Below are 18,807 nucleotides of genomic sequence, written 5' to 3' on the forward strand. Positions count from 1 at the left end.
CAGCCTTTCAAGTTGCTGGGATTATAGGCATGCACACCATGTCCAGTCACACACACACACACACACACACATATATAAAAATAAGATTTTAGATTCCCTACCTGCAAGAAATTGGTAAGACAACAGCCCTTTGATTTTATATACCCTCTTTGCAGTCTACAGGGTGAGTACACTTTACTGATAGAAGCATTTATTTTACAAATAAGAGACTCAGACAGGGGAAGGAACAAGCCTAGAGTCATGCAGCAAATCAGTGACACATCTAGGAAGAGAAAATTTCTGGCATCTAATGTGGTGCGTGTCCTCCCATTGGCTGTGTGTCTCCTGTCAATTGAGAGTGAAAGGTCTTCCACCATTCCTTATTGAGAAACCATAGTCATCAGACCAGAAACTCACTTAGTCAGCGATCGAAGGTCCAGCCACCCACTAAGGCTGTGCTCGGAGACCAAGAGCTTGGTTTTCAGAGCAGGGCACTCTGAGGCCACAGAGTCTACCTCTGGGGCAAGAGTATCCGTGGTTACGATGGCCTTAGAGTTAGACATTTTTAGTCTGTAGAAAATGTCCTTGGACTTCAACTGAGTGGTCCCAGGTATGAAGATAATCCCTGGGGATGAGAAAGGAACAGCTGTTCAGTGTCTTCCAGAGCCACAAGCTTCAGGCCTAACCTGTCTGCAGAGAAATGTTCTAACTTCTGCTGCAGAAAGTATGGTCCACAGGCTCATCCTAGCAGCACCTGAGAAATAGAATCTCTCACCCTGGGCTAAACCTCTCAACCAGAACGTGCATTAGTACACGATTTCTAGGTTATTCCTGTGTAAATGGAAGCTCAAAAGCCTCTTTCTCCTCCAGTCAAAAGATGCAAACTGCTCTACACGTTTCCATTGGAGCCGAGAACAGGGTTGTGAGTTGGACAGGATCCCTGACAGCCGGGACAAGGGCAGCCCGGCTCCTCCATCTTTCTCTTCTAGCCTCTTCTCTTCATCTCATTTCACCACAGTGAGTTCAAACCTTTAGCTACCTCTGCTGAGTCTTATCCCTTAACCGAGCAGCCTGTTCTGCCCCATCGAGTTCCATAAAGCATTGACTTTTCCCTGCCCACAGTTCTTCACTGCACCAACAACAGGAAGACACACACCTCATCCTGACACTGAAGGTGTGGCCCACTCTTTCTTTTTCTCTCTCTCAATTCTATCTTATATTTCAAAATGGCCATCCTTCATATAGACTACACCTTTGTTTCTAATCCTTTTTAATCCTGCTTTTTTCAGAGGGCTCACAGGCTATCTCTTCTTAGCTTTATTCATGGTATGGACTTTTTCTCTATGTTTCCTCTGCCATTGCTGTTAGTTCTTCCAGATGACCTTGTCAAATTAATCAATATTTTAAGTTTTTAGAGAATAAAAGAGAGGGGATGAGCGTAACAGAGTACTGTGTGAGTATGCATGGTAGGAGGAGAGAGATGATTCAGAAAGAGAAGCCAGGAGTTCCTTGCTGATTCTAAATTATAGAGCTAAAGCTAGATAGATGACTATGAGAGGAAGGGAGATGTCGCCAGAGCAATTCTAGTTAGTTGGTGTTGAGTATTATACAAATAAAAAATTACTGTGTAAAATCATCATAGTAATAGTAAATGCAGTCAAAATTTATCAGCGGATACTCAAACCATAGGTGTCCAGCTGCTGGAGAAGAGGGAAGTTCATGCATTCTCATCCAGATTACTGATAAGGAGAAATCCAGTGACCATCATCTTACAGAAACTATGAAACAATTATCCCCAAGGATGGCACAGCCTCAGTCCATATCCAGGCCAGTGTCACACAGTGAGAAATACACAACCTTGCCTTGTTAGTGTTCCTCCCAAAAGTCTTGAACCTAAACGCAATCAGGAAGCCTCCTACTTAAACAATTTGAGGTGCATGTAGCAATTGGCTGACACTCTTCAGCAGGTCATTATGATGCAGAAAAGAGTAGGGAATATTCTAGCTGAAAGGAAATGGAGGAGACATAATGGTTAATATTATGCACAAAGTGTGATTCTCAGTTGGGTTTAAAGCAAAAAACTGGCTTTCAAGGATATTATTGGGTCAGTAGAGGAAGTCACTAGGGATGTATTTCAGGTAATCATATCATATTAATGTTAGCTTTTTGAATGATTATATGGAGAGAATAGCTTGGGTTTTAGCAGACATGTGTTTGTATTTATAGGCAATTATATGGTATTTGTAGATGTCACAATGTCCACTTCTGATTCTTCTGAGATTCAGTGAGAGAGAAAATTACAGAGGCAGAGGACGATGAGAGAGACAGTGTACTCAACTATGGAAAAATGTTAGGCATTGAATCTTTTTTTAAAAAGTGAGAGTAAGTTTGAGCAAGAGAAAGTGTTTTGTGGGTGTGTGTGATAGAGAGATGAGGAGAGAGAGAGAATGCATGGCATATGACTAGAGAGTGTATGAATGGAAGAGTGTGAGGGAGAGAGGAAAAGAGAACAGGAGTATTTGTGAGCAGTGTGAGAAAGAGACAGGCTTGAATAAGAAACAATGAGCAGAAGAGAGCTGTTACTCACCAGGAACCTAATTCTGTGGTCCCCGATCAGAAGAGATAGCTGGATCCTCCAAGCTGTTGTGCAAGGCTGGATGTACAGTACCTAATGTCCCTGGACTGACTCCAAGCCAGCCCGAGGTTCACAAGGCACCCAAGTCACTGACCTGTTCGGATGCAGCTGAGGGCCACCAGCCACCACTCAGGCACTCGAGGCAAAATCAAGGTGAGGTGATCCCCCGGCTTCAGGCCACAGGTCTGCGTGAAGACGTTGGCCATGCGACAACTTAGGTCTTTTAAGTCTCTGAAGCTCCACTTCACCTCGTCTCCTTGGGTGTTTATCCACCAGAGAGCTGGTTCTGGACCTCTTTTGCCCTCCTAGTGAAGACCAAAGTTACACATCACGTGTTACTTCCTATTTGAAAGGAAAAAGCTGCTTCTTTGGATAACCCACTGTCGGAGCCACATTCTATAACCTAGGGACTGAGATCTTATTTTAAAGACTTCTAGAAGGAAAGGAAGATGAGGGGTTGTGTTAACTCTGACAGTTTCTCACCTACTGTAGCTACTGTAGTCCAACTCAAACCATGTAAGTCCATGAGTGACCTTCATGTCTATTATTGTAGACTTACACTTATATTTCTCCATATGTCTGTCTTAGAGCCATATGGATGGAAAGTCTCTTTTCTGTTTTCTCAGCTACAAAACGTGAACAAAATTACTGCCAAAAAAGTTGTGGAATTTAAAAAAATTACTTCTTTAAAACCCAAAAAGTTTAATTGTAATTGTAAAAAAGAGAGGAAAGGAAGGTGGTCTAAGGGATATAACTGCATGTATGTTTGAGTATGTAGGAGGGAAAACCATATTACTGAGCTTTTGTTGGATCATTGAATGGAACTGTCTAAAATCTCACTGTATGAATGTCCACTTTATATGCTTTAATTTTATAATTTGGACAACTGTTTCTAAGATGACAATATGTAACCTATTAACTAGTGATTTTAAAAAAAATTTTATTTAAAAAGAAAAAGAGAAAAAACAAAACAAAACAAAGTAGTGTAAGGGTACAAGTAATACAGAACTACAAAAAAAAAAAAACAGTAAGAAATCACCAGTTAATAGATTACACATTATCATCTTAGAGATAGTTGCTTAAGTCACAGTATCAAAGCATACAAAGTGGACATTCAAACAGTGAGACTGCAAACAGTTGTGTTCAGTGATCCAACCAAAAACATTAATATGGTCATCTATTTAACACCCTTAAACACACTTGCAGTTGTATCCTTTAGGGCACTTTTTTCCCTCTCTTTTTTACAACAAAATTTACACATTTTGGGTTTTATTACTCCTTAGTTCTTATTACTTTTTTTTTTGGAAGAGAATAAAGTCAAATATGGCAAAACAAATCTGTCAGTCAAAACCAAGGATAGACATAGCACATGATGTAAAAACAGAGTACAAGGTTATCAACAATGGTTACCGTAATGCCTATTGCTTCCTTAAAAAGAATTGTCTATCTCATTAGGTATTATAAAGTTGAACAAAACAGTAGAGAACAAGACCAATAAAACCTAAACCTTATAAACATTACAGGACTTCCAAAGAAGATAATAGTCAAACCAGAATGGCCATCATAGTGAATCTTATTGCCTTCAAAGTAGTTGCCTAAACCCTCAAACTTGATACTATCATACACAATGGAACAGAGTCTAATCAGTCAAAACAAGATAGTGGGAGTATTACAAGACTTCAAATCAAGTTAATAGGAAATCAAAAAAGTTACTATAATATATCCTGCTAATTTTTTCGATTTTTCCCCTTAATTAAAAAATCATAAAAAGTAACTAAATAATTTTTTTAATGAATAAGGGAGAGATTGAGATAAAAGAGGACATAACAACATAACAATACAGGTAAAAGCATGACTGTTTCAGCAACCTAGTGCTTCACCACCAAATAACCCGACTTAATAGTAGTTACCATAGTGTCTTTTTCCTTGAAATATTTGAATATAAATTCATATACTATAGCTTCAAATATTTCCATATTAAGCAGCCCAGAATAAAGCCATTCCAATTAATAAGTGAAAACTTTATAAGGCTTCAAGGCCACATACTGGGGAATCATGATTACCACATACTTTTATATATTTGAATCATTACTTACATTAGGGAAACTATTCGGTATTCACACATGTGAGATTGATTTATTTCACTTATGAGTATGGTCTCAAGCTAAGCCCATTTATTGATAAATATCTCAATGTGATCCTTCTTTATAGCTGAGTAATACTCCATTGTATAGAAATACCACAACTTTTTTATCCATTCCTTAGTTGATGGACACTTGGGTTGTTTCCAAGATCTGGCGATTACAAATTGTGCTGCTATAAACATGGGTGCACATATATCACTGTGGTATGATGCTTTCAGTTCTTCTGGGAATATGCCTAGAAGTGGAATAGCTGGAACAAATGGGACTTCCAATCCCAGCTTTTTGAGAAATCTCCAGACTGACCTCCACAAAGGTTGTACTAGTTTACACTCCCACCAACAGTATAAGAGAGTTCCTTTTTCCACAGCCTCTCCAGCATTTGTTGTTGTTGGTTTTCTTGATCCTGGCCATTCTTTCAGGAGTGAGATGGACTCTCAGTGTGGTTTTAACTTGCATTTCTCTAATGACTAATGATGATGAACATTTTTTCATGTATTTATTTGCCATTTGTATTTCTTCATCTGAGAAGTGCATATTTATTTCAGATGCCCATTTTTGGATTGGAGCTTTGAATTTTGGGGGTCTGAGTTTTTAAAATTCTTTATATGTTTTAGACAAAAGTCCCTTGTCTGAGGGGGAGTTCACTAAGATCTTTTCCCAGTTTGTGGGCTTTCTTTTCACTATGCTAGAGATTTCTTTTGACATGTAGAAACTTTTTAATAAGAGGTGGTCCCAGTTTTTGATTCTGGGAAGTATTTCCCATGCGGTTTGAGTCCTGTTCATGAATTCTCTACCTACTCCTATGTCTTCAAGGTTTCTACCCAATTTGTCTTCCAATAGATTTAGTGTTTCTGTTTTAATTTGAAATCTTTGATCCATTTAGATTTTAATGTAGTACATGGTGATAGGCATGGGTCTAGCTTTAGTTTTCAGCCAATGGAGAGCCAGCTTTTCCAACACCATTCATTAAAGAGACTGTAGTTCTTCCAGTGAACCTGCTTGGCTCCTTTATCAAAGATAAGGTGATTGAGTGTGTTTGTAGTTGTGGTTGTATCTTCTAATCTATTCCATTGATCTTCAGCTCTGTTTTGATTCCAGTACCATGTTGATCACTCAAAAGTAGATTGTTATAGCTATAGGATGTTAGATATAATCCACACAGTAACACAAAGAAAATATCTGCAGAATACACACTAAAGGAAATCAAACTATGTCACTGCACAAAATCAACTGAACACAAAGGAAGGCAGTAAGAAAAGAAATGAGGATCAAAAAGCTACAATACATGGAGAAAACACAAAATGGCAAAGAAAAGTGAGAGTTGTCTGTCTTGTTTTTTTTCTATAAATATTATTTACAACAACGATGGGTAGAGAGCAAATATTCATGAAGTTTCATTTGAATGAACGAAGTCTGTGAGAGACACAATGAACAAATGCTGATGTGCATATGATCTCTCACAAATAAACTGGGGGCTGTTCCAGGAATCCATTGATGCTGAGTGCAAGCCTAGGAACTTGTACCACAGCACTACAGGGTTTAATTCCCAACAGCAACCAAGGGTTATAAATTGGTAGCCTGAATCACTAACCATTTTCCACTGATTGGCTGTATTGTCCAGCCTACAGTGACTTTTTTTTTTTCCAAAGACAAGGCCTCATTGTGTAGTTTAGGCTGGTCTCAAACTTGCAATGATCCTCCTGCCTTAATTTCCTGAGTCCTGGGGGTTACAGGTGTGTGCCACTATGCCCAGCCTACAAGGGACTGTTTATTATTTGTTTTCTATTAAATTTTTGCCACGACTAAGACATATTATATTTCACATAAATGTGAATGTCTACCTTACACTGTACAGGTTAAATATGTTAAAGAAGTTAGTCAAGGGGGGTCCGGAAGAACATGGTGGATAGATAGCAGCAGCCTTGGAGGCTCTCTGAGAAACTGCACTTGAAATCCAGGAATCGTGCCAGGCAGGAAGTCCTAGGCAAGGGGGGATATTCTTTGCCGACCCAGGAACGAACTAAAATAAGAGAAACCAACTAGAAACGCAATCCTGGTGATACAGCAGGAACAGATAAGGTCTAAGCACGGAAGCTGGCCCTCACGCCACTGGAAACTGCAATCTGAATTTCCTGCAGCCGCTGTTGCATCTGGGTTGGCACAGCGGGGAGAAAGCCTTGAAAGCTCGGAGAGTGGGAAGCATTGAATGGAGTTGGGAGCGGGGCTGGCCGGGTACCCTGCATTGACCTGTGGTGAGTGAGCAGATCGGGACCCTTCCATAGAGAAGGAGACTTCAGCAGAGGACATACTCAGACTGGGCATACTTCCCGGAATGAGATGCTGTAGTGACTTCAGTCACATATCCCTCTCTCAAGTGGGATTGGTGGGGAGTGCCCGGCCTGCAAGACGCCATAGGCTGAAATCCAGTAGGCTAGCCCAACCCAGGTCCTAGCGCCTGGAGGTGCACGCTAGCAGTGAAGTCTTTGGTAGGTTGACCTGGAGGGGCAGGCCTGGCATAGACTGCCCAGGTCTGTGTGTCCCTGGTGCACTGCAGTGGGTGGGAACACTTAGCCAGTGCAATTCAAACAGACTGTGGCTGACAGGGAAGGAAGCTGGGCCTCCTATATATGCTTATATATAAGGAACAAAGAATATGGGAAGAGGGAGCAACAAGAAAGGGTCCTCAGCCCCCAATCCTGAGAAACATGCAATAGCAGACACGGCACCAATAGACATAAAGTGCTATCTCCAGAGCCTCATAGACGAGTTCAGGAATAAAGTTATTAATGACCTGAAGCAAGACATAAGCATAATAGTTAGAGAAATGCTAAGCACTGCCCAAGAAAAGACAGATGGTGGAATGGAAAAACAGAAAAAAAGAGGAGAATTGTTTGATGGAGAAAATAGAGAAAGCATAGAATACGTGAAGCAGGTTCAAAGAGATTACCAGGAAACTAAAAACTCTATTGAAAACTGGCATAACAGTTTGAAAGAAACTAAGGATAAATTATCTGAACTGGAGGGCAGATTTGTAATATGGGAGCATGAAATGAAAAACTTCTTAAAAATAACAAAAAAACAAACAGCAACAATACAAAAGCTAGAAGATGATAAGATGATCTATAACTTAAGAATTAAGAACATAAGAGAAGAAGTGGGGACACAAACAAATGGACTAAAAAAGCTATTCACAGAAATAATCCAAGAGAATTTCCCTAATCTAGCGAACGGTAAAGATACTCAGATATATGAGGCATACAGGACTCCAGCCACCTACAACCCAAACAGAGCTACACCCAGGCATATAATAATCAAAATTCCAGAAACCCAATATAAGAACAGAATACTAAAAGCCGTCAGAGACAAGAAACAGATCACTTACAAGGGAACACCCATCAGAATTACAGCAGACTTCTCGGCACAAACCATCAAATCACGAAGAGCGTGGGGAGAAATAATTCAAGCTTTGAAAGATAATAACCTCCAGCCAAGATTGATATATCCTGCACAACTGTCCCTAGAAATTGATGGCAAAACAAGGTGCTTCCAGGATAAAGAGGAACTAGGGGAATTTGCAACCACTAATTCAACTCTACAGAGAATACTGCAAGATAGTCTAAAAAAGGAAAATACCAAGATGCCAGAAATAGTGACAGAGAGGCCACAATGAATGGAGCAGAAAACAAAATGAAGAAGACAAACTGACAACAAAGGACAGAAAAAGAGCTCAACAGAAATGAGAAGATCAGAAGGTAGGAACAGCTATTTTGGAGAAAACAAGACATCATAATAGCTAGTGCTGATTTAGTATCATCTTGTTTTGAAGTCCCATCAAACTTGTATTCTTCTGTCTCCATAGGTCTTAAAAGATTGTATCTTATTGGATTTTATTATATATGATAATATAAGCAAAAACTTTTATAGACAAGGAGTTTATATAGAAACTATTGTTCATTTTCTGTTAATTGGTCCTAAATACCTTGTAATAATGTCATTCTCTTGAATAGTTTTATAGTGTCTTGATATGTGTGGTGCTACAGTATACAAAGTTATACTCAAAGATTTCAAGGAAAGAGACACTATGGTAACTATTTTTATGTCAGGATATCTTGTGGTGAAACACTGTTTTGCTCAAATGGTTATGATTTGACCTGCGCTGTTCTGTTGTTATGCCCTTTTATCTCAGTCCCCTTTTTTTGAATTATTTACTTTTTTCTTTTTATTTTTTTAATTAAGGGAAAAATAAATAAAAAATAGTAGGATACATTATAGTAACCTACTTTGATTTCCTATTAACTTGATTTGAAATTCTGTATTGCCCTCACCATCTTGTTCTGACTGATTTTCCTCTATTCTGCTTTGCTTGATAGTACCAAGTTCGAAAGTATAGGCATAACTGTGAAGACAATAAGAACCATTATGATGCCCATTCTGGTTGACTATTATTTTCTTTTAAAATCCTGTAATGTCTCCAATGCTTTGGTTTTATTCTTTACTGTTTAGTTCAATTTTATTAAAACTGGCAATTCTTCTTAAAATAGCAAGAGGCAGTAGCCATTGTTGATCACCTTATATTTTGTTTTTACATTATCTATTATGTCCATCTTTTTGATTTGACTGACTCTGTTCTGATATGTCGTATTTGGTTTTACTCTCTTTAAAAAAAGTAATAAGAACTGTCGGAGTAATAAAACCCAAAATGTGTAATTGTCATTGTACAAAAGAAAAGAAAGTGCTCTAAAGTTTATAACTGAATATATGTTTAAGTGTATAAGATAGATAACCATATTACTGAGTGTTTTTTGGATCATTGAACAAAACTGTTTGCAGTCTCACTGTTTGAAAGTCCACTTTATATGCTTCAATAATGTAACTTGAACAACTATTTCTAAGGTGAGAATATGTAATCTATTAACTAGTGATTTCTTCCTCATTATTTTTTAAATTTTGTATTACTTGTACCCTTTTTCTGTTTTTTTCCTTTTTCTCCTTAAATAAAAAAAAAGAAGTTAGTCAAAATAAGTGCTAATAGTTTGGGCAATGTGGTGGAGGGGGTCACAGGTAAGATCAGAAATGTTGTCAGAATTAATACTGGTTAATTACAGGTGTTGGGAGTGGAGAGATTGGGAGATACTGGAAAACTGACAACAAATCTGGCATCTGCGGGGAATATTTTTTCACTGTAAGTCTGGGAGTTGGTGTTTGACCTAGTCAACCAGAACTTCACGGAGACAAGTAGGGAAAAGTCAATGTAATCATGTTGTCTCTGCTTCCTTCTTCTCCACCCCAACTCTCACACCAAAAGTTATTGGCAGGATTTCTAATTCGAGCCACGAGGAGAATCATTTTATGCTTTATGTTTCAAACATTTTATGTTTTAGCCTCATCAGACGGTGAGGCCAAGTTAAATAACAAATTGTGGCTCTATTATCCTGCATTCGAATCCCGATCCTTCACTTGCTAGGTAGGTGAATTTGGCAGGTTTCTTAAACTCTCTTGCCTCAGTTTCCTCAACTGGAAAATGGGGGCAATAAGGTACCCATCTAACCAAAGGATTAAATGCCAAATGATTGGTAAGACACACAAAAATAGTCTTCCATAATGGAGCACTTTGCTTTTCTTGGGGTTATTATGACAATTCAGAAGAAGAAAATAGAAAAGGGTCAGGTAGGAAGACTAGGAGGCATGTTCATGGAAATGTTCAAAACTGTATCAAGTCTTCAACTCCCTCATGTGAATCCTCTCTGAATAGAAAGGCAGCTGCTGGATGAGTTTGCTAGCTGGGTAACCAATGTGTCAGCGGCTCCTGCACACATGCGTGTAGTTTATGCCCTTCTCTGGCTGGGTGCAAAAGGTAAGTACACATTTGATGAGATAAATTCTTGCTAGATCTCTGTCCCTTTCACTGAAGGTGAAAATTCAGGGTAACATAGTCTTGCTGACCTTGGGATTAAAACTTTGCATTCAGTCACAATTAGGGAACATTGACTGTATACCAGGTTGGTCATTTCAGTAATTTTTTTTTGTATTTTTGAGATAGGATCTCTCTGTGCAGTTCAACCTGGACTTTAGTTCACTATTGTAGCCCAGGCTGACCTTGAACTCACAGAAATGCTCTTACCTCAGCCTCTCTAGTTCTGGGATTACCGGAATGCACCACCATGGCCAGCCATTTCATAATTTTAAAAAATGAATTTATCCCCATTTCATAGATGAAAGCACTGATACCCAGAGATGTGAAGAAGCAAGTAGGCTGGGAAACGAACCTTCAAGTACAAGGATGATAGAAAAATACGGTGACTCTTCAAATTAAAATAAACACATTAAAATGTATATTAGATATTGGGAAACAGGAAGAAAATGTTCAAATGGGAGAAAGAAAGGAAAAGTTAAAAAAATGAGAAAAGAAGGAAAAATAGAAACAAAGTTTTTGTAAATGAGGAGAGGAGGAGGGCTTGAAGGGAGCTAGGGGAAGGGGAAAGAAAGAATCAAGTTATATCACCTACAGGTACAAACTCTCTGTGATGAATGTGGTCGTTATGTATATCTAAAATGTATCAATAAAATCTGATTGAAGGAAAAAAAAGTTATTTCACTGAAAGACATTTTACCAAGAATGATGGAATACACATGTCTGGAGCCAAGGGGAATATTTTGAGTACTTTGATGGAGATTAATACAGTCTGTCTTTTATTGTAACACATTTAAAAACTTAAACATTCATCTTACGTTTTGATCATCCCTGTTGGTCAACAATTGATGGCAATTTCTGTCAAATAAAAAGCATGACAGTGATCTTTATCTACTTTTCATACTGTTCTGGCAGCATGTAACTTCTGGTTTTTTCCCAAAGTCAAAAGGATCCAGAAATGTCAACATTTTGAATCCATTCAGGGCTTTGAGGTAGCCATGACAGTGCAACTAAAGACACTCACGAAAGAGGACCTCCAGAACGGCTTCAGAAGGCGGTGAGCATAGAGTCAGGCATGGTGGCGCAAGCCTGAAATCCAGCATTTGGGAGGATGAGGCAAGGAAGTCTCCTTGAACACAAGGCCTGGACTATGTAGCGAGTTGAGTGAGACTTTGTCTCAAAAACAAAACAAAACACCAATCAAACAACCTTCCCTCAAAACCCCCAAACCCCAAACCAAACCAAAACAAAAAAACCCATAAAATGATAACAGCAGTGACAACAGTAAACCCCAAAACTAAGCAGCACAGAAAGTGCCAGGAAAGATGGGATATGTGTGTTCAAAGCAAAGGAGGTGGATTTATGCCAAAGTGTCTTTTAGTGTAATAAGTTAACAAAGTAGACATTTGTTGTATGTTTTAATTATGTCTTGTAGAATCTTCTCCTATGACACTGCTGTGTTGAGGCAGAAGTTGCCTTTGATTTTGGGCCTCTTAGTCTAATAGGAGCAAGATAAGGCCACAGAGGTCGCCCCGTCCCCACCTCCCACCACAGCACCCTCTCACCTTCTCCATTTGGGCCCAGTAGTCCAGCACGTCGCTTGCAAAGTTAAATTCCTTTGGTACATCATGGTCATTCCAAATTGGAGCGCCGACCTCCGAGAAAGACTGGCAGCGCAACTGGGGAGGGACACGATGGAAGGTTTGGAAGGATTTGTGGATGCACGGGAGCACCCGGAGCCTCATAAGCCACTGCATAGTGGGAAGAGTCCTCAGCAACTGGACAGAATTCTCAGGTTTCTACCTAACCAGGAGAGAAACAGCTTATAGTATGGTGATGCAACAGGGAGTGTTTCCAAATAGTGACTCATGTTTCTGGGTCATTGCCAAAGTTATCGCTTGAATTTAGTTTGCCAGAGCCTGGAAGACATAGCTTAGTGGACATTTAGCTTCCCAATTGAGGAATCGACCACAAGGCACAGCATTCTGCATCGGTATACATTCTTGGAGTCATCTCAGCTTTAAGCCCAGGATAGGAGCCACATGGTGCAGCATCTTTTGTAGTAGAAACTGACCATTTTGAAAGATTCTATATTCCAGATTCTCTTACTCTGGAGGCCTCTCTTTCCATCACATCCAGTCTTGAGGTTCTCACAGAGACTGTCTGATATTCTCTGGCTCAAATTACTAGGCTCAAGGTTAAGCAGTTCTATAATTTTTAATCTAAGCTTGGCCAAAAAAAAAAAGTCCTTCTAACTGCTCTTGTGTGTAACCGGTGCTGAGGAGAAGGTAAGTCTGTCTCTCTCTAGAGGAGGCCATACGATGCACACTGAGGGTGGGGGAAGCCTGTCTGTGGCTATGATTCCCATTCTGTGGAGAAAGAAGCGGGTGTTTAGAGATGTGGAGAAGAAAGGCGGCTACAACCCTGAAGACATTTGAGTCACTGGTTTATGTTGGTTCTGAGACCCCTCTGCCTCTCTGCTCCTTTCTTATTAACATTCTTCCCTGGACTCTGAGAACCAACAATTTCTTCTTTGCCTGAGTTTGGGTTTTTGTCACTTGGGACTCCATAAATTGTCACACACTGCCATCCTTGGGGCTGACACTGCTAGCATGCTAGTACCTTCCTTACTGGCCTGGAATGTAATCTCAAGATATTCCCCAGGACAGTGTGCTGGGCAGGGATTCCCAACCCATCAGAAAGAATGAATGCAAACCTCTTTGCCCTTTCAGAGCCTGAAAAATGTATCCAAGAAGGAACAGAACTCTCATTATTAAGGTCCTCCTTGAGTCTGGATTTTGAAATTAACTTAACTATAACATATTTACCTTCTGTAAACACATATTTGCTTTTGATCCAGCCTTAAATGATTAGAAAAACCTGTATTTGAAAGATTAAGTATTTGGAAGTTAACTTCAGATTTCATAGCCTGGATTGAGCTGTCTAATGGCAATAATTAGATTGACAGCTTCTTCTGATCTACAGCACTCTAATTTTACTGTAGACGTGAGTATGTTGCAGGGTGTAAGCCCCCAGGCACAGGTCCTTCATAGACACTGCTTGTTAATTGCCACTTGCAACTTCATTTTATTTTTAATTGACAAGTAATAATTTTCTGCACTTTTCGGGTACAAGGGGTTACTTTGATCTATTCATGAAAATGTTGGCAAAAGAGAGCCACCTGTCAAACATATTTGAAATTCAAGCACTTTATTACCATGAACAATTAGGTACCCTCTTCAGTTTCAGCAATAATATGCTACTTTTTGACAACAGATTAATAGAGTTGATGAGTAAATCTAGTAATGGCCAGTGACACTAGATTCTTTCTTTCTTTCTTTCTTTCTTTCTTTCTTTCTTTCTTTCTTTCTTTCTTCCTTCCTTCCTTCCTTCCTTCCTTCCTTCCTTCCTTCCTTCCTTCCTTTCTAATCAACACCGACTGGAGCTGAGAATTGTCTGTTTCATTTAAATGGCATTTTCTCCAAGCTTACCTGTTTCCCACCACTCCTTGTTTTTCTCACACCTGTTTGCTTTTCTACTTACTGTAGCTGTTCAGTCCCTGTTGACCTAACAGCTTAAAATTGCTGACATAGGTGGGAACCTGAGGAGGGGCAGGGTTTTCCTCAAGGTTGCAAGGCTGCCCTGTCTACTAGTTTTATCGGTGCCTCCTTCCATAGGTATGAGCTGATTTAGAGTGAGAACTCGAGTTAGTTACTGTGTTTCTACACAGAGGTTTTAAAACTGGCTTTTCCCCAAAGGCAGTGCAAACAACTCTTAAAAAATGGCTAAATGCCAAAACAAAGAGAGAGATACAATGACCTTTTATTATGGGCTAGAGTATGTGTCCCAAAATGTATCTGTTGAAGTCCCAATCCCTAAAATTCAGAATGTGACTGTGTTTAGAGAAGGCAATTGCATTAAACATGAGATCATTAGAGATGTGGCTGGTTTCCTTCTAAGAGATTAGTAACACAGATGCACATAGAGGGACAATGCCATGGGAATATGGGGACAGCCATCCACAAGTTGAGAAAAGAGGTTTCCAAATTTTCACCTTGATCTTGGGCCTCCTGCCTTTTGAACTCTGAGAAAATACATTTCTGCTAAGTCACTTAGGCTGTGATAATTTTCCACAGTTGTTCTAGTGAACTAACACAAATAGTTCTTGATATTTGAGAGTTGATCAAATAAAGAATCCTTTAGTTAGGCATCATTTTACAAATCTGTTTGTAGTTCTAGTTTAATCTCATTTGAGAGGCCCTGGTAGGGGAGAGTGTAGCCTCTGGGACCAAACAGTTCAGGTTTAGATTCCAGCTCCTCAGCACCTCATCAGTTTAGGCAGTTTACTTAAACTCTCTCTAAAAACACTGAAAAATTCGCAGCATTTACAGAGGAAAGAGTGGCATGCTGTGTGTCACATTTAGCACCAGTGAAACACAGATAGTTACACTAGGAATTAGTTATTAACAGTCTCTGTGAAACTCTCCCCATGTAATTAAATTTGGCCAAAAGAAACGGCTCCTTCATTTTTGGCCTAGAGTCTAAAAAGGAAGTAGAGACAGATTCCTTTAACTAGACACTGCAGGGTCCCAATGTACACTCATACACAGTTACGTAGAAACTTGGTCTTCCAGGGCTCAGAAGACTAAAAGTCAGCGATACCTACAGAAGCGTTGATCAAAATATACAGCGAATGCTAACCTCTTTCAACATACTCCCCCTCGATTCAAATACACTTATCCCACTTTTCTTGCCAATTTCAGAAGTATTTCTGAAAGTTCACTTTTCTGTGTGTCTTTACAGGGTGTGATCCAAATTACAGTGCGCGTTGCTGCCGAGTGCTGTCCAGTAGAAAGGCAGGCTTGTAAAAGCACTAAGGAGTCTCCTCACTGACTTTATTAACTGGATCTGGCACTGTGTAACTTCTGGATCTTCCCCCAAATCAAACTGACCATGAAAAGTAAATTTTTTGAATCCACTAGGAACACAAAGGGAGCCAGAACAGCTCAACTAAGGACACTTGTGAAAGAGGACTTCTGTAAATGAAAGTAGCCATTGTTGATCACCTTGTATTATGTTTTTATATTATCTATTATGTCCACCCTTTTGACTTGACCAATTCTGTTCTGTTATGTCTCATTTGGTTTTACTCTCTTCCAAAAAACCAATAAGAACCGTGAGAGCAATGAAACCCAAAATGTGTAATAGTCATTGTACAAAAGAGAGGAAAAGAAAGTGCTCTAAACTATATAACTGCATGTATATTTAAGTGTATAAGATAGAAAATGATATCACAGAGTTTTATTGGATCATTGAACAGAACTGTTTGCAGTATCATTGTTGGAATGTCCACTCTACAAGCTTTAATTTTGTGACTTGAACAATTATTTCTAAGATGGCAATATGTAATCCATTAACTAGTGATTTCCTACTGTTCATTTTTTTCTTCTGTAAATCTGTATAACTTGTACCCTTTCACTGTTTTTTCTTTTCTCCTTAAATAAAAAAAAAAGAAAGTAGCAAGAATGACAGAATATATGTGTTCAAGGTGATGGGAGAATATTTAAGGGGGTACTGGCACTGTTATTTTTTACAGTAAGACATTTTTTAAAAGGTAAGCATTCACCATATCTTTGATTACATGACATATATCTATCTCTAAATGTACATTTATCTTTATAACTATACACATAATTATATCAATGTGTACATTCCACCTATACATCACTGTACATCTATATGTCACTGTATACCTACAATACTATTGATTTATATATATATATCAATAACTACATCTATACTGTCTGTATCTTTTTATTCCTCATAGTGTTTGATATATAGCAAGCACTCAAATTGTTAAGTGTCTTCCCTTTTGTCATAATTCAGTAAAGCAAGGAGAGAAAAACCAGTGTATTCACAAACACTACCAGAGATCAATCAGATTGAAAGAGTTCCTACCCCCTTGGGATATAGGGTCTAAGGGTGCTGTATGATACGGTTTTAAAGAACAATCTTTTGAAGTACTTTAAAGTCCTTTCAGAAGTCTACATGGCAAGGTGGCTCATAGAGCTCAGGTATGTAGTATCTTGAACATTTTCTATAGTCAACTGGTATCACAAGCTTTAGAAACTTCTAAGCAACATAGTTAGTGGGTTATAGGTGACAGAGTGAGAGTTGAAGTTTGGTTTGGTGATTCTGGACACTGTTCATGCCTTTAGTCTTATAGGCACATTAATAACTTACTTTACAACTTCTTACAAGGCTTAGTGAGATGTCTACATAAATCACATCTCCAGCATAAGGCCTGGAGCAAATGCTGAGGCACCCTTCAGTTCCCCTTAGTTGTGAAGCCAGCTCCCTCCTCATTGGATTGTTTTCAAAACTTTATGAAAGGCATGCACTTTACAGAAACTGAACCGACTTCTGCATAGCGAAGTTTTCTATCAACGTTTCCCTCCTGGCTCTGCTCTCTCTTCCCACAGTGAGTTGCCTTACATTAAGTCAATCACGTCTATGAACCTGGAAGACACACAGCACACACATATTCCCCTGTACTCCTCTTATGTATTGTCACCATCCTTATTTTGCAGTTAAGGAAATGAAGTGTCAGAGATGGTAAGCGACTTGTCCTTAGTCACCATGTAAGTGGAATTGCCAGAACTTGATAATTTGACTTTGGACAATTTTTTTTTACTAGGACTTGAGCTCAGAACCTTGAGCTTGTCAGGCAGGTACTTATGCCACTTATTCCCCAGCCCTTGATTTCGGACTTTTAAATTTAAGGCTTCTGTGGTATGTGCATGAGCCTCCCTTCCCCACTCTAAAGAAGCTGCTGTTTGCCTGTCTCTTACCTGGTACTGTTCAAGATACAGTGGGGCTCCGTCCTGGCAGGCTTTGTAGTTCTGTTGTCTGTGCTTAAGTCCTTCTCCAAAGTATGTGTGTGCACAGTTGAATGTGCCTCCTGGCTGAACCTTGAGCAAGAACGTGTCTGGAATTGGATGATTCAGCAGGGGGAGGAGATGCTCAGTGAAATAGGGCAGAAAGCAATCACAGGGCTTCCAGTGAAATCAGAAAGACAATTTTCTAAAAGCACCTCCAGGTTATCTGGTATAACTTAGGGTGTGAAAGAACAACAACCTGATGAAAATCTTCACTCATTGTTTATTGAGAGGATTATATGTCACAAAATCTGTGGAGGGCCTGGCCTCACGACTTGGATCCTGGTCTGTTATTGATGTTGTGTTGTTACCCTAGTTTGCCATAGGAAGTGGCCTATACTATACTTTCCAGCTGGAGCTGGGTTGGGTGTGTGTGAGTGTGTGTGTGTGTGTGGGGGGGAGTTGTGAGAAAATGGGAAGTTCCAGGACCCCTCCCAGCTTTCACAGCATATTTACCCTCCCAACTTCCTTTGAATCTAGGTGAAAATTACCTCTGCTCAAAGTTACCACAAGATCATTGCAGGCAGCGTTGAGGAGTAAGCTTGGCTTAGAAGTTGAGTCTTGGGTCAGGGATATAGCTCAGTGGCACAGCACCTGCTTGACAAGCACAAGGTCCTAAGTTCTATTCCTGATCAAAACAAAATAAAACAAAACAAAAAGTGGGCGTCATGCTTCCTGGCTGATTCATTGGGGCAAACATTTTATCTGGGCTTTACTCTTAGGGAGAAAATTGGGTGAGAAGGGTGGGCACAGTAAGCTGCACATTAAACTCTCAAAGAATCAAAGTACAAAAGCCTGTTACTGAAGCAGAAAGGTGATCACTTTTGAGAAGAGAATGCAGGGAAAAGGAAGAGCCCAGAACACACACTTTGCATCTCAGTGGGTGTCCCCAGCAGAACTACAACACCAGCATATGGTAAAAAGGACAGTCCTCTGGGCGAAGCAGCTTGGATATGAGCTTAACTTTTACCAGTGACCAGCTCTGAGACAGTGAGCAGGTTTCTTAGCCTTCTGTAGCTCAGTTCCCATATCTTTAGCAAACGGTGGACAATAGAGACAAAAAGAACTCTCTGAAGATTCCACAGTCATGCACAGACTCTCCTGTAGCCATCCCAGGTCACTGATGCCAGTTGTGGGCAGCTAACTCCAAGTGCAAGGGACAGGGCTTTTAAAAGAAAGATATTAAATACCCTAGTCACT

At 39.6% G+C, this 18,807-nt stretch overlaps 1 protein-coding gene across 3 annotated transcripts in view; it reads right to left on the bottom strand.

Moving 5' to 3' along the window:
- The window catches only part of Acsm1 (acyl-CoA synthetase medium chain family member 1), a 43,356-nt gene extending 25,239 nt beyond the window's left edge, over window positions 1-18,117 (bottom strand). For 2 of the 3 annotated variants that reach the window (XR_010039859.1, XM_063226574.1), the window contains exons 1-5: window positions 18,099-18,117; window positions 17,521-17,657; window positions 12,235-12,472; window positions 2,709-2,919; window positions 397-604 (exon numbers count right to left, since the gene is read on the bottom strand). Coding sequence is in view for 2 of the 3 variants with exons in the window: in XM_063226574.1 (XP_063082644.1) it covers window positions 397-604; window positions 2,709-2,919; window positions 12,235-12,426 (611 nt within the window). In the remaining variant the exon portion in view is untranslated. Of the gene's footprint in view, window positions 1-396; window positions 605-2,708; window positions 2,920-12,234; window positions 12,473-17,520; window positions 17,658-18,098 lie in introns of those variants that run through there. The other variant, XM_003478171.4, reaches the window with a different exon arrangement.
- Window positions 18,118-18,807: the final 690 nt, after the last annotated feature.

Source organism: Cavia porcellus, unplaced genomic scaffold (genome assembly GCF_034190915.1).
Source record: "Cavia porcellus strain 051 isolate PalLab524CR breed Dunkin Hartley unplaced genomic scaffold, mCavPor4.1 scaffold_16, whole genome shotgun sequence".
Classification (NCBI taxonomy): domain Eukaryota; kingdom Metazoa; phylum Chordata; class Mammalia; order Rodentia; family Caviidae; genus Cavia; species Cavia porcellus.